Below are 14,625 nucleotides of genomic sequence, written 5' to 3'. Positions count from 1 at the left end.
GCCGTGTGGATTTAGAAGGAGGACCCAAGATGCAGGCAGTGGATGAGATACCGGTGGTTTTATTTACAGAGGTGTAGTGGCAAACAAACAGTGGGGCATAACAAACAACTAAAGACACCTAAACTGGGAGAACTAAAAATAACAGACCTGGGAGCATATGACAACGGATGATGAATAGCAGAGAGACGCAGACGAGGAACGGGACACCGTGGAACACAGGGTAACAGACTGACACGGAGTTACACAGACTGACACGGAGTTACACAGACGAACCGGCAACAGGCAGGAGAACACACAGGGCTTAAATACACACACCAGTAATCAGGGGATGAGAGACAGGAGGGCAACACAGCTGGGAGGAATCTGGGCTGACGGGACAGGGGAAACGTAAACTGATCACACTCACATATGACACGGACCTTCACAATAAAACAGGAAACTCAGATACATGGAACCAGACAAGACATTGAACTAAACAGACAGATTCATAAACAGATGGGGAGACACCATAGACAGACAGATACAGACGCAGACTCAGGCAGATCGAAAATAACACAGAACCTTAAACAATCATCTAGAAAATGATAACAAACTAAAAGCGCTGGGTCACCGACCCAGGACCATGACAGACTCTATATCAGAGAATATATCAATCTATGAGTGTCTATGTCAATTTAATAAAATTTAATTTAATAAATTTGTTGCAAATATGTTTGCTGCCAAAAGAAAAAAAAACAAAGAATAAGTTTTATTTATTACTGATCGTAATCAGCAAAACACAAAGCTATTACATATTATCTCTCTCTCTCTCTCTCTCTCTCTCTCTGTATATATATATATATATATATATATATATATATATATATATATACATACACACATCTTCAACCTTTCCCTCTCTCTGTCTGTAGTCCCAGCCTGCTTCAAAATGGCCACCGTCGTCCCTGTACCCAAATCCTCCACCATCTCCTCATTGAACGACTGGCGACCTGTAGCCCTGACCCCCATCGTAAGCAAATGCTTCGAGAAGCTGGTCAGGGACTTCATCTGCTCTGCACTACCTGACTCACTGGACCCTCTACAGTTTGCATACCGCCACAACAGGTCCACTGATGATGCCATAGCCCTGACACTACATACTGCCCTGTCACACCTGGAGAAGAGAGACACGTATGTGAGAATGCTGTTTGTAGATTACAGCTCAGCATTCAATACCATCGTTCCCTCGAAGCTGGACAGGAAACTGCAGGATCTAGGACTGAGCAGCTCCCTCTGCAGCTGGATCCTTAGCTTCCTGTCTATTTTTTTTTTTTTTTCTGACAGACGCCAAGTGGTCAGACTGGGCAGCATCACCTCATCCCCCATCACACTGAACACTGGTGCTCCACAGGGGTGTGTACTGAGCCCTCTCCTATACTCACTCTACACCTACGACTGCACAGCCACTAACAACTCCAACATCATTGTGAAGTTTGCGGACGACACTACAGTGGCGGGTCTTATCACCAATGGTGATGAGAGGGCTTACAGGGAGGAGGTCAGCACCCTGACCCACTGGTGTCAAGACAACCATCTCACCCTCAACGTCGCAAAGACAAAGGAGTTGATAGTGGACTTCCGGAGGTGCAGAGAAGTACACACCCCCATCACCATCAACGGCGCTGCTGTGGAGAGAGTGAGCAGCTTCCGGTTCCTTGGTGTACATCTGGCTGAGGATCTTACGTGGTCAGTACACACAAACAAAACAGTGAAGAAGGCGCAGCAGCGCCTCTTCTTTCTCAGGAGACTGAAAAGATTCGGCATGAGCCCCTGCATCCTCAGGACCTTCTATCACTGTGCCATTGAGAGCATCCTCACTGGATGCATCACCACCTGGTATGGCAACAGCACCGCCTACAACTGCAAAGCTCTCCAGCGAGTAGTGCGGTGCTCTGAACGGATAATTGGAGGTGAGCTTCCCTCCCTCCAAGACATCTACAGGAAGCGGTGCCTGAGGAAAGCGGGGAGGATCATCAAGGACTCCAGTCACCCCAGCCATAAACTGTTCAGACTACTTCCATCAGGAAGGAGGTTCTGCAGCATCCAGTCCCGTACCAGCAGACTGAGAGACAGCTTCTTCCACCAGGCCATCAGACTGCTGAACACGTCATAGACACCTCACCTTCACTACTGGAACTTTAACATTATGCACTCCATACTGTACAGTGATGCCACTGTTTTGCACATGTCCCAACTCTGTATATTTTATATATTTTATTTATTGTTTACTCTATTTAATTTGTAAAATATGTGTACACACACACACACACACACACACATAGAAAAATATTTAGTATACACATCCAGAAATGCATATACTATTATATATTGTACATATATTTATTAGTTTCAGATGTAGCCATTCTTGTATTTTGCTTGTTTACATTATTGTATTTTGCACAACTCTGTTGCTTGTGAAGCTCGCACACAAGAATTTCACTCACATGTACTGTACCAATGTACCTGCACATGTGATGTGACAATAAAAGTGATTTGATTTGATTTGATTTGATATATATAAACCACTAGACCCTCCTACTGTCTGTGTACAGGGGTCCGAGGGATCCTCCAGGAACCTATTTTCTGAATAACCTGTTCCAGGGCAGGCTAGATTCACAGCATAAATTAGCATGGTGATTTACCAGAGTAACAAGTAAAACACCTTAATAATACAGAAAATACAGAGTTAGCCCTGAAGCTTCCTGGATAAGCTAAAATCCAGCTTTGTAGTATAGACCTCTGGCCCTTGTGTACTGAGATAGCAATTAGTGAAGCTGGTTCCTTTGCCCTTTGCGCTATTGTTCCTGTGAAAATACTTACCCAGTTGTCTTGTGCGCAGATTTTCTAGAGACTGGTGAGCTGAACTCAGTGCTGGTGAGATTCATTCTGAGGAAAGGAACTTTGGATTTGCCTGTTGATCTAGAACCCTGGACTTCACTAATGGAGACCTGTTCCCTGAGTATTGAACCCCATGAAATTTTTAGACTGGAGTCCTGTGTTTGAGTCTAACCCACCTTAGTGTTTATGACAGAGGCTCAAGACTGCCATGAACCTAAAACTACTGGAACACCAGACTCATACGCAGGTTTTACATCGCCTGCTTTGAGGAAAAAGGGAAAAACCTATTAAAAATGCTCTCATTAAAAGTCAATTGAAATGATGATGAAACAAAAGCAAAGCTTAATTCATAATTCATAGCATAAATTGTCTTTATTGGGGAGGTACATAAAAGTGGATATTTCAAGCCAAAGAAAACTTTCTGTATTTGTTCTGGCTAAAGACACTTTCAGAAGGCATGTGATAAGTGTAATAAATATAATGTTTTTAAAGAATTCTGATTGTTTTACTCTACAATAAAGACTATAGTTCTCTCACAGAAGAAGAGAGGAGGTGTCTGTTGGCAGTCTTTTGTTTTTGCTGAAGTCTGATGGCATTTATTTCATCACACACTGGTAGGATGTTGTGATAAACTGTGCAAAGCGTTGTTTTGTCCTTTTGTGCTCTGAAATGTGCCACAACTTTAGTGGGAGGTGATGGTTCATTACTGGCTGCCACCACTTTACATAGTCTTTATAAATCCAGGCGACTTGTCTTTTGAGAAAAGTGTAGTCCCTTATAGGAGGTTACTTTAAAGAACTGACTGACTGGGGATTAATTGTAAATTATCGTTTCATCAAATGATAAGTGTATTAATCTGGACTTTAAAGATACTTAAATCACTTTTTCCCAGGAGTTAGGACAAACCGTGATAAAATCAATAAGCAATTTTAAAGAGACATTGAATGAGGTGTTTAGATGCAGCTGCTTCTTGATTCAGAACCCTTGGTATGGTTAAAAGTCAAAGAAAGTAGATGCTGTCCCTCAGCACCTATTCTTCATCAGCTAGTGTGTGTATAATGATCGTACTTTGCTGGCTATCCTGCAACTTACAGTGCCTTTTAGATAAAGTCAGAACTCAGAATTTCCAAATTCCCAGTTGGCATTTTTCATCTGGAATTACCTCTCAACTTGGGCACCTTTTGACTCGTCTTGACCCAACTTTTGACTCATCAAAGTAGCCACCTTTGGGAGAAAAACAGCTGACCACACCAATAGAAATCAAATATTCTTCAGAAATTCTTCCCATATGTGTTGCAGAAGTTCCCATAAATGTGTGACACTTGTAGGTTGCTTTGCTTTCACTCTTCTGTCCAGTTCATCCCAAACCAGCTCAATGGGGTTTAAGTCTGGAGACTGTGCTGGCCGCTCCATGTTTTCAAGCTTATCAACTTGGTCTTTTTCCCTGAGATAGGTCTGGCATAGATTGGACTTATGTTTTGTGTCATTATCTTGCTATAGGATGAACCCCTGACCAACTAGATGCATACCAGAGGTTATTGCATGGCACTGCAGAATGCTGTAGTAGCCGTTTTGGTTCACTCTGTACAAGTCACCGACCCTGGATATAGCACGCTTCCTCCTCCATGTTTGATAGTTGATGCCCCACACTGTGTGAACCAACCATAAGGTCAACTTCTCTTGTTTTACCCTTACTACTTGCAAGATGGTGCCAGTGAGGATGGTTCCTCTCACTTCACTACAGTATAAGTATTTCCTTAAAGGTAGAATATAAACATTTGTTCCTTTCTGTAAAAAAAACCCCCCAAAAACAAACAGTAATCCAAAAATCGTGTGTTAAATTTTGATTCCCAAATATCTTCAGGTGTAAGTATTTGTACGTAAATATAATTATAAATATAATAATAATTTTAAATATAATGACAATATACATATTCATTCTATATATATATATATTACATGCATTCTAAATGACACAGTCTACTGTGCTAATTATTTATTTTCAGTTGCAAATAACCAGCTAGTGTTATACGCACAGCTTAGTGGGCATAAAACCATCATATTGCAAAAGTGATTTGATATACAGCAAAAGCAAGTGTCCGGTTTGGATAACACATGGTCTCAGGTTTTGCGTCCATTTGATGCACTGATTGAATCCCTCACCCACTTCCATCTGTGTTACTCTCTTTGTGCTCCCAACTTTAGTCGACCGTTATTAAGGGCAAAGTCTGACCATTTCCCATAGGGAGCCAAAGAAAAACCCTGTAATTCATATTCCTAGCACAGACATGTATCCATCAATCATTTTATTTAATTCTGGCTAGGGCTCAAGAGAAGATATTCTCTTTCTGTCCTCCTATATGTATTGAAGAGATGTGTCTTAGAACAAAAGGAGAGGAGTGCCGATAAATCCCCCAAGACTGAACAACATAAAGCTGTGTGAAGAAAATGGATCTGGAAACAAGGGCACTTTAAAAGCTCCCTGACTTAATTTGGAGTGAATTAAAAATCAAGATATGAGACTTTTTTTAAAAAAGTAAATACAAAGTGACATAGCAGTAATGTTCAAGTACATAATAGTTGTAAGGAGGGATCAGGGAATGAAAAGGGAATGAAAAGAATAATGAATCCAATGGCATGGTATCAAGATTATTCAAGATTATTTTGTGGTCTAACACAATGACAGACAGAGAAGGCATGCTGTGCAAGCACTTTTTAATTCATTCATCTTTTTCATTCATCATTAATTCATCAAGTACAAAGAACTTTAAAAATGTAATCCCGTTTGGAAGAAGAACTGAATTTACAGAAAGTTGATCATCTCCCAGGCTGATTTCTTGTCCATAGCAACCGTGTATACAACTAATGTAGTATAGACCTGCCATAACAAATTAACGCTATATTTTTTTTAGAAACCAAGTAAAAATAATAATACTTGTGGGACACTCTGCTTAAGCCTTTGGTAACATTAAGCATATTTAAAAAAAGATGACATGGAAATATAGAATAGAAAACAAACACAAAGTTCTTGTAGAAGTAAGCCTCATCACATCAACAGAACATATATGTCAAATATATCAATACAGACTACATGAACAGTTAACTGGAAAAAGAGCTGATATATAGTATAAAAAACTGACTTTGTTCCTGAAATAAGGTTTTAAAAGAAAACTGTCTCTGTCACTATCTTTGCTGTTTATTGTTACTGATTTGAAATGAGGTTTTTTGGAAGGAATAATATCTTGCCTGTATTCCTAATATGTAGTAACAGACCCATGGTGCTAAGCTTTAATGTTAGAGTATTACAGTAGTATTTTGAGATGTGTTAAAAAAAATGTGTGCAAATACTACAAACCAGCACAGGGTTATTATTTGGCAGACTACTTGGTCATTGGGTACAATCACTACCTGGAGTTTCTGCTGGTTGCCAGGCAACTCGAGAGTGATGGCCAGGATGTTGCTTGCTTTGTTCAGTTGGGAGCTTGCCCTCCTTGCTGATTCCAAGAAAACAATATTATTCTCACTATCATTTACAAATACCAATGTTAATGGCCACATGTGAGATTAGTAATGTTGAGGAGATGCTGATTAATTACACCATTATTCGAATACTTCTGGCATGTGATTCTGGTAACCATGTTGTTCTTGTCTTGCTTGACCTAACTGCTGCCTTTGACACCGTAGACCACAATATTCTAATTTCTCGATTACATGATGTAGTGGGTTATTGGTTTCACTGCACTTAATTGGTTTGGGTCTTATTTGTCAGATAGAACTTTCTCTGTCAGCCTTCTCGGTTACGAATCGTCTTCTGCTCCTCTGTCATGCGGCGTCCCACAGGGCTCAATTTTAGGGCCACTGCTCTTTTCACTGTATCTATTGCCTCTGGGTTCTATCCTTAGAAGGTGTGGGATCTCATTTCATTGTTATGCCGATTACTGCCAAATTTATTTGCCACTAAAACACAAGGATGGCATCTCCATAAAACCTCTCTTGACCTGTCTAGATGACATTAAAGCTTGGTTGGCTCTAAACTTTTTAAATTTTAATGAAAAGAAAACAGAAGTGTTGGTGTTTGGACCCAGTGGTCCCTGTGAGTCCTCCTCTGTTGTTTTAGGATCCCTGGAAGTCTATTTTAAATCTGTTGTTACTGACCTTGGTTTTAAGTTGGACAGTGATTTTAAATTGGACAACCAAATCAGAGCAGTGGTGAAGTCCAGTTTTTATCATTTAAGGCGACTGGCAAGAGTAAAATCTTTTCTTTCGAGGCAGCACCTTGAAACAGTGATCCGTGCTTTTATTTCTTCCCGCCTGGACTACTGTAACTCACTTTATGTGGGGGTCAGTCAGTCATTGCTCTCACGTCTGCAGCTGGTTCAAAATGCGGCTGCACGACTCCTAACAGGAACTCGAAAAAGAGAGCATACCGTATTTTCACGACCATAAGGCGCACTTAAAAGTCTTAGATTTTCTTCAAAAAGTACGGCGCGCCCTATAGCGCAGTGCACCCTGTGTGTTGTAAGGAGGACGTAGTAGAGAACACCATGAGAACGCTAAACGGTGAAGTGTGGGCGCAACCCTGAAAATGGCAAAGAGACACGCTTATGAAGCACAGTTTAAACTGAAGGCCATCAGCTACGCGGAGGAACATGGAAATCGAGCAGCGGCGAGAGAATTTAAGATTAACGAATCGATGGTTCGCAAATGGAGGAAGCTAGAAAACAAGCTCCGGCAGGTCAAGAAAATGCAGCTGAGTTTCCGCGGACATAAGGCGAGGTGGCCCGAGTTGGAGGAAAGACTCGAGCGGTGGATCATCGAGCAAAGAACAAGCGGGAGAAGCGTTTCGACGGTCACCATTCGGCTAAAAGCAGTTTCACTTTCACTTTTTATGAAACGGTGCCATTTTTCCATCCGGACCAGGACTACGGTAGCGCAGCAACTTCCAGCGGATTATAAGGAAAAGCTGGCCATCTTCCGCTCCTACTGCAGCAAACACATCGGCGACAAAAACATCCAGCCCAGCCACATCACAAACATGGACGAGGTCCCGCTCACTTTTGACATCCCGGTGAGTCACACTGTGGAGAAGAAGGGGACCAGCACGGTAGCGATACGCACAACGGGGCACGAAAAGTCTTCTTTTACTGTTGTGCTTGGCTGCCATGCTAATGGACAGAAACTATGGTGATTTTTAAGCGAAAGACTTTGCCTAAAGAGAAGTTTCCAGCAGAAATCATCATTAAGGCAAATGAAAAGGGCTGGATGGATGAGGAAATGATGAAAGACTGGCTGAGGGAGGTGTATGTAAGGAGACCAGGTGGTTTTTTCCACGCATCACCATCGCTCTTAATCTGTGACTCTATGCGTGCCCATCTCACAGCCGATGTGAAAAAAACTAGTGAAACAAATGAACTGTGAGCTTGCTGTCATTCCGGGAGGCCTGACAAAGGATCTCCAACGGCTGGACATCGGTGTGAACCGCCCGTTCAAAGTAAGGCTGCGAGCGGCCTGGGAGCGATGGATGACCGATGGAGACCACAGTTTCACCAAGAGGCAGCGCCGGGCGAGTTACGCCACAATTTGCCAATGGATTGTAGATGCTTGGGCTAACATGTCTGCTGGCACTGTTGTTCGAGCTTTCGCAAAAGCCGGCATCATTTCCGAGGAGCCGCACGGCACGGAAAGTGACTCTGACAGTGAAGAAAGTGAACCTGGCATGTTTGATGGAGATTTAGCGCAGCTGTTCAATTCAGACAGAGGATGAGGACTTCGATGGGTTTGATTGATGATAAAAATGTGAGTACCAAACTCAGTTTTGCTCCTGCTTTATTTTTAAATACGCACACTTGTATGCTTGTGTGTTGTTGATGATGACGATTACTGGTAATAAAAATGTGAGTAAGGTACCGAACTCAGGTTTGCTCCCGCTTTATTTTTAAATACGCATACGGTACTTGTATGCGCCCTATGATCCAGTGCGCCTTATGTGTGTGTTAAATACAGTAATGGCACACATAACTGAGACTGCGCCTTTTAGTACAGTGCGTCTTATGGTCGTGAAAATACGGTATAACCCCCGTGCTAGCCTCTCTGCACTGGCTGCCTGTGTCTTTTAGAGTTAATTTTAAAATTCTTATGTTTGTTTTTAAATGCCTTCACAGTCTTGCCCCGCCTTACCGCTCCAAGCTTCTTCATCCCCACATACCCTGTCAGTCTCTCAGGTCAGCTGACCAGCTGCTCCTGGAGGTACCGAGATCCAGGAGGAAGCTCAGAGGGGACAGGGCCTTCTCTATTGTGGCTCCAAAATTATGGAATAATTTGCCCATGCATGTTAGAGAGGCCCCTTCACTGTCCACTTTTAAATCACGTCTTAAAACCCACTTTTATTCCTTGGCTTTTAACCTCAGTGAGACTTAGTTTCTCTTTTAATTGAAGTAGTTATTTAATTAATGATTTCACTCTTCTTTTATTTGTGTTTTATTTATATCTCATGTAATTTTATTTTACGGTTCCAATGTACAGCACTTTGTGTCAGCTGTTGTTGTTTTAAAGTGCTTTATAAATAAAGTTGATGATGAAAGCTGATGATGACTAAAAGCTAGGATGTTTAATTCCTTATATACAGAAATGTATGCAATTGTATTTATATATATTTAAATTGAATAAGGAGAACATCATGGAAGAGTGTTCCTTGACTGGAAGGATGAATAAAATGTAATAAATATATATGCCACATACTTCAGCTTCCAAAACTTAAATTACCTGCTGGCCTATGTCTTGGTCAGGAGACTTGAGGATCACAGTTCCATGGAGAAAAAGCATAATATAAACTTTTGGCCTTTATTTGATAGAGACAGTGTAGGTAGACAGGAAAGCTGGGAGAGAGAGGGGAAAACATGCAGCAGACTCAAACCTGGGACTATTGCTCTCCGGTCATACAGCACATGGTCACCTGCTCATCCATTGCGCTAAACCAACACCCCAGGCAAGTGTTTTTAATAAGTAGTGACAGGTAATAGTGATGATAACTGTGCGATAGGACAAGGATCGTTGAGTGCGAGAGGAACTGACCTGAAAAATAGGATCATGGCCAAGCTTGAAAACTGGATCCCCCGTAGCCGGTTACCAAGATTACGTGAAGTACCCTCATAAGGTCTGCTAGATGATGTTAATGCAGCACTACGGACGATACCTACAACCACGATTACCGACACTAACAAGCTGATCTACAATACGGCAGCAGTGATCAGTGGCTACAAAGCTTGGCTACAAATTGAACAGCGACAAGGGCCAGTACCCTCCATGGAGAAGGAGGCTAGAGGGCAAGATCAAAGTAGCACGGAGGGAGGTTAGCCAACTAATGGAGTTGCAGAAAGGTGCGACAAATAAGGTGCCTAAGAAATACAGCAAGCTGTCCATACCTGAGGCCTTGGAAACTGCCAAGCAAAGACTCACAGCCTTGGCCAGCCGCTTGAGGAGGTACACCAGAGAGATAGAAGGCAGGAGAATAAACCAGCTGTTCTCCACAGAACCAGCAAAGGTGTACTCTCAGTGGCAAGGGAACAATAAGAGAACAGCACCACCAAGGCTGGAGACGGAGCAATACTGGAAGAGCATATGGGAGAAGGATGCAACCCATAACGGCAATGCTCAGTGGCTAGAGGATCTGAGGGCAGACCACAGCGACCTCCCTGAACAGGGTCCAGTAACCATCACAGTGGCAGATATCCAAGAAAGGGTCTCCAGTATGAAGAGTTGGACAGCACCAGGGCCCGACATGGTTCACGCCTACTGGCTGAAGAAGCTGACTGCACTCCACGAGCGTCTGGCAGCACAAATGAACCAGCTGCTAGTTAACGAGAGACACCCGGAATGGCTAACTGAAGGCCGGACGGTCCTGATCCCCAAGGACCCCAAGAAGGGACCGGTCCCCTCCAACTACCGACCAATAACCTGCCTCAGTACTACATGGAAGCTCCTGTCAGGCATCATATCGGCTAAGATGAACAGGCACATGGATCAATACATGAGCGGGACACAGAAAGGAATTGGCAAGAATACCAGAGGTGCAAAACACCAGCTACTGGTAGACAGAACAATCAGCCAAGACTGCAAGACCAGACTGACCAACCTGTGCACTGCCTGGATTAATTACAAGAAGGCCTATGACTCAATGCCCCACAGCTGGATACTGGAATGCCTAGAATTGTACAAGATCAATGGGACCCTAAGAGCCTTCATCAGGAACTCAATGGGGATGTGGCGTACAACACTAGAGGCCAACTCCAAGCCCATAGCACAAGTCACCATCAAGTGCGGGATCTACCAAGGAGATGCTCTGTCCCCACTGCTGTTCTGCATAGGCCTGAACCCCTTCAGTGAGATCATTAACAAGACTGGCTACGGATACCGACTACGGAACGGAGCAGTTGTCAGCCACCTCCTTTACATGGATGACATTAAGCTGTATGCCAAGAGTGAACGAGACATCGATTCACTGATCCACACACTGTAAACCCGAATAAGTTACCAGAACTCAAAAAAATTGAGGCAATCGATTGCCTCAATTTTTTTGAGTTGATCAACTCAAAAGTCAAATTTTTCCAGAACATAAAAGTTTGGATTACATGGTACTTGTATCTTTTGAGAACGGTCAACTCAAATATTTGCAGTTAATATGACTTAAAGTTTCAAGTTTACAAATTCAAAGAAATAAGTTCACAGAACTTATAAAAAATAAGTACACAACCACAACATTTTTATGTTAACAAAACTCAAATGTTTATTAGTTTGTGTTGTCATTATTTTAAGTACACGTTAGTCAAATATGTTGACTACTTGATACTTAAAAACATGTGACCCAAAACTTAAAATTTTTGAGGCAATTGATTGCCTCAATTACACTGAGTATCGGTAACTTAATATGCAAAAGTCATAAACATCTGCCATTGAACAGTATCTTGCCTGCTCCCTTTTAGCACTATGTTGAAATTAAATACATTTTTTTAAAAAAAATAAATAAATAAATTAAAAATAATTAACAAAAACATTTATAAATTAAAATAAGTAGACCAAAAATTGTTTAGTCAGGAAAACTGTCAGAGTAATGAAAAATAATGCCAAATAATAATAAATAATATCAAAATGTGCTTTTGGCTCTCTGGCTCTCTGGCTTTTGGCTCTCTGGCTAATATCTGAATAATATCTGAATATCTGAATAAGGCAACAGGGCAGCAATTTGAGTGAATTACAATGCTATTTGTTTTACATTAACCAGTATCAAACAGTGAAATTTAGGTCATCTTGCGCAGCCCACAATGTTTTGGAAATAGTATTACGAAAAACATTAAAACACACAAAACATTAGTGTTGCTTTGCATTATGTTAATGAGAACAAAGGCACGTTGTATAGTTTGGACCTATTGGCTGAATGCAATAACGTTTTGAGGCATTATTTAGATAAAAGGAGAGAACTTTGAACTAGCCTTTTATAATGCTTCACCCTGCATCCTTCTTTCAGATGAGTTCCTACATAACCAAGTCATTCTTGAGGGTCTGTAACCTGGGTGACAGTTTACCACTTTCTAGACCAAGTAAAATCTTTTGAGTAAATTCTAAAGTGTTGGTCAGGGCTTTGGGGTAGCTGAGGTGCATAGATCAGTCCAAACATTACCAGGAAGGCTTCACCAAATCTGGGGAGACTGAACACGGCATCACTTTCAATGACGACAGAGATTTTCACAGGTTGGTAGTGAACTGGACTTGTCGTGTCATGGTCACTAATGACAGTGAAGAGGGCCACTTCAACACCATCAAGCTCCAACTCATCAGATTCGTCCTGAATTAATGAAAAAGAGATACTAATCACAATCTAACCCAAGAAATACAACAGACGACATATAATTTCTCATTTTACCAACTCCAATTGAGATCCAATACCTCTTTTACAAGGGAGACCTGAGTCTCACTGTAAGAGGTGAAAAACAGAAGATCCATGTTCTGCACACATAAATCAGCTAATTCACCAGAGAATCAAGTGGTGTGAGATAGACTGAAACTAAGCTAAAGGAAATACACAGGAAAATGTTTTACTAAACATCTTATCACTTTCAACAAAACACCAATTCAGTTCATTCGTAGTGAGGAGACAGAAAAGACCATACATGGAAACCATATGGGTAGACTAAACAAAGGTAAGTCCAAACAGTGCATCAAAATACATGTTTGTACTTTGATGCACTGTTTATATACACAGTAGTATCTGTTAGATACTTAAGGACACTCACAGTGCAGGTTCTGAAAAATCCAGAGACATCCTCACGCAGATAGACAGGAAGGGCGTGGAGAACGGTAGTGCGCTTGGTGTGGATATCATGGATTTCCTATTTCCAGATAAAAACAGAATTGTATATACTGGTGAGTTTACTGAACAACAACAACAACAACAACAGTCAAATCAGAACATATGTCCACAAATAACCTGTTCACATCTTTAATACAGTCAGACAAATAGCAAACACAAAGTGGAGTAATAGCAAAATTCAAAAAGCTCATTTAAATCATTGAACCTGTCCAATGTTCCACTGGTTCAACCTATGAAATGTGTAACAATCTATTATTACCTGTTCATTGTGAATTCTTAGAATTTCAGCCAGGGCATCAGCTGTCTTCCCAGTTTTTGATGCCTTCTGTCTGAATAAGGTCATCAGTCGAGGAAGATGGTGGTCAAGTTCAGCGTAGAATGTATTGGGCAGGTTCTGATTTGTAATCCGCTGAAACTCTGCATACAACTACAGCAGAAGGACAATACAGTTCAATTTGAAGAATCTCGCACATCTTTATAAAGCAGCAAAAAGCTGCCACATGAGTAAGAATTACAATTTTCATTTTAAAGAGAGCTGATCCATATTACCTCAGACTCCATTTTTAGAGCAGGCCAGAGGTCCAAGAGCTCCTTCACTCCTTCACAACCCTAACCCTGCACATATAGTTTAAAATATAGCGTTTCTAACAAGAAAACAGCTTGAAAGCACTCTCACTGCAGACAGGCATCTCCGTTGTGTAACTGCAGGGACAACGGGCTTGTTTGGACCCAACTATTCTGAGTCATGAGAGGGGGTTTAAAAATTTAAAGAGATTAAAACACTTTGTTTCATACTAGGCGACCGGGCGCCACCTCTAGAACAAGTAGTATCTAACTTTTTAAACAGCCTGCGACCCTCATTACAACAACTTAATGCTAGCTCTGCAAGCGCAAAGTTTCCTTCGGGGAGAGCAGCAAAGCACATAAAAAACACGGACCCGACATTTCTGCTATTCTTTTCGACACGCACCCAAAATACAACTAAATATTCGTATTTTAACAATAAACTAATATCAACATTGAAAACTTACTGTAAGTCCAGTGATGCTAGTTGCTGCGGTTAGGTCCAACTTTCTCCAGTCGTCCGTGTTGCCTCTTTGGTGCTGTTCCCGCCCATATACAGTGGGGCAAAAAAGTATTTAGTCAGCCACCGATTGTGCAAGTTCCCCCGCCTAAAATGATGACAGAGGTCAGTAATTTGCACCAGAGGTACACTTCAACTGTGAGAGACAGAATGTGAAAAAAAAATCCATGAATCCACATGGTAGGATTTGTAAAGAATTTATTCGTAAATCAGGGTGGAAAATAAGTATTTGGTCAATAACAAAAATACAACTCAATACTTTGTAACATAACCTTTGTTGGCAATAACAGAGGTCAAACAT

At 41.5% G+C, this 14,625-nt stretch overlaps 1 protein-coding gene across 1 annotated transcript; it reads right to left on the bottom strand.

Moving 5' to 3' along the window:
- Positions 1-11,396: 11,396 nt before the first annotated feature.
- Positions 11,397-14,344, bottom strand: LOC308396692 (uncharacterized protein). The gene is made up of 5 exons (XM_080882202.1): positions 14,272-14,344; positions 13,790-13,855; positions 13,500-13,667; positions 13,164-13,259; positions 11,397-12,715 (listed from the first exon to the last, which is right to left on the bottom strand). The coding sequence occupies exons 2-5, from the start codon at positions 13,799-13,801 to the stop codon at positions 12,452-12,454; spliced, it is 540 nt and encodes a 179-aa protein (XP_080738328.1). The 5' UTR covers positions 13,802-13,855; positions 14,272-14,344; the 3' UTR covers positions 11,397-12,451.
- Positions 14,345-14,625: the final 281 nt, after the last annotated feature.

Source organism: Rhamphochromis sp. 'chilingali' (assembly GCF_963969265.1).
Source record: "Rhamphochromis sp. 'chilingali' genome assembly, chromosome: 5".
NCBI classification, from domain to species: domain Eukaryota; kingdom Metazoa; phylum Chordata; class Actinopteri; order Cichliformes; family Cichlidae; genus Rhamphochromis; species Rhamphochromis sp. 'chilingali'.
This window is presented reverse-complemented; position numbering and strand designations above follow the sequence as displayed.

Excerpts from the sequence above, each read along its gene's own strand:
- LOC308396692 (XM_080882202.1), bottom strand. Across the intron at positions 13,260-13,499 it reads TAAGAATTCACAATGAACAG|GAAATCCATGATATCCACAC; the intron begins GTAATAATAGAT and ends ATCTGGAAATAG. Across the intron at positions 12,716-13,163 it reads GATTTTTCAGAACCTGCACT|GACGAATCTGATGAGTTGGA; the intron begins GTGAGTGTCCTT and ends TCATTAATTCAG.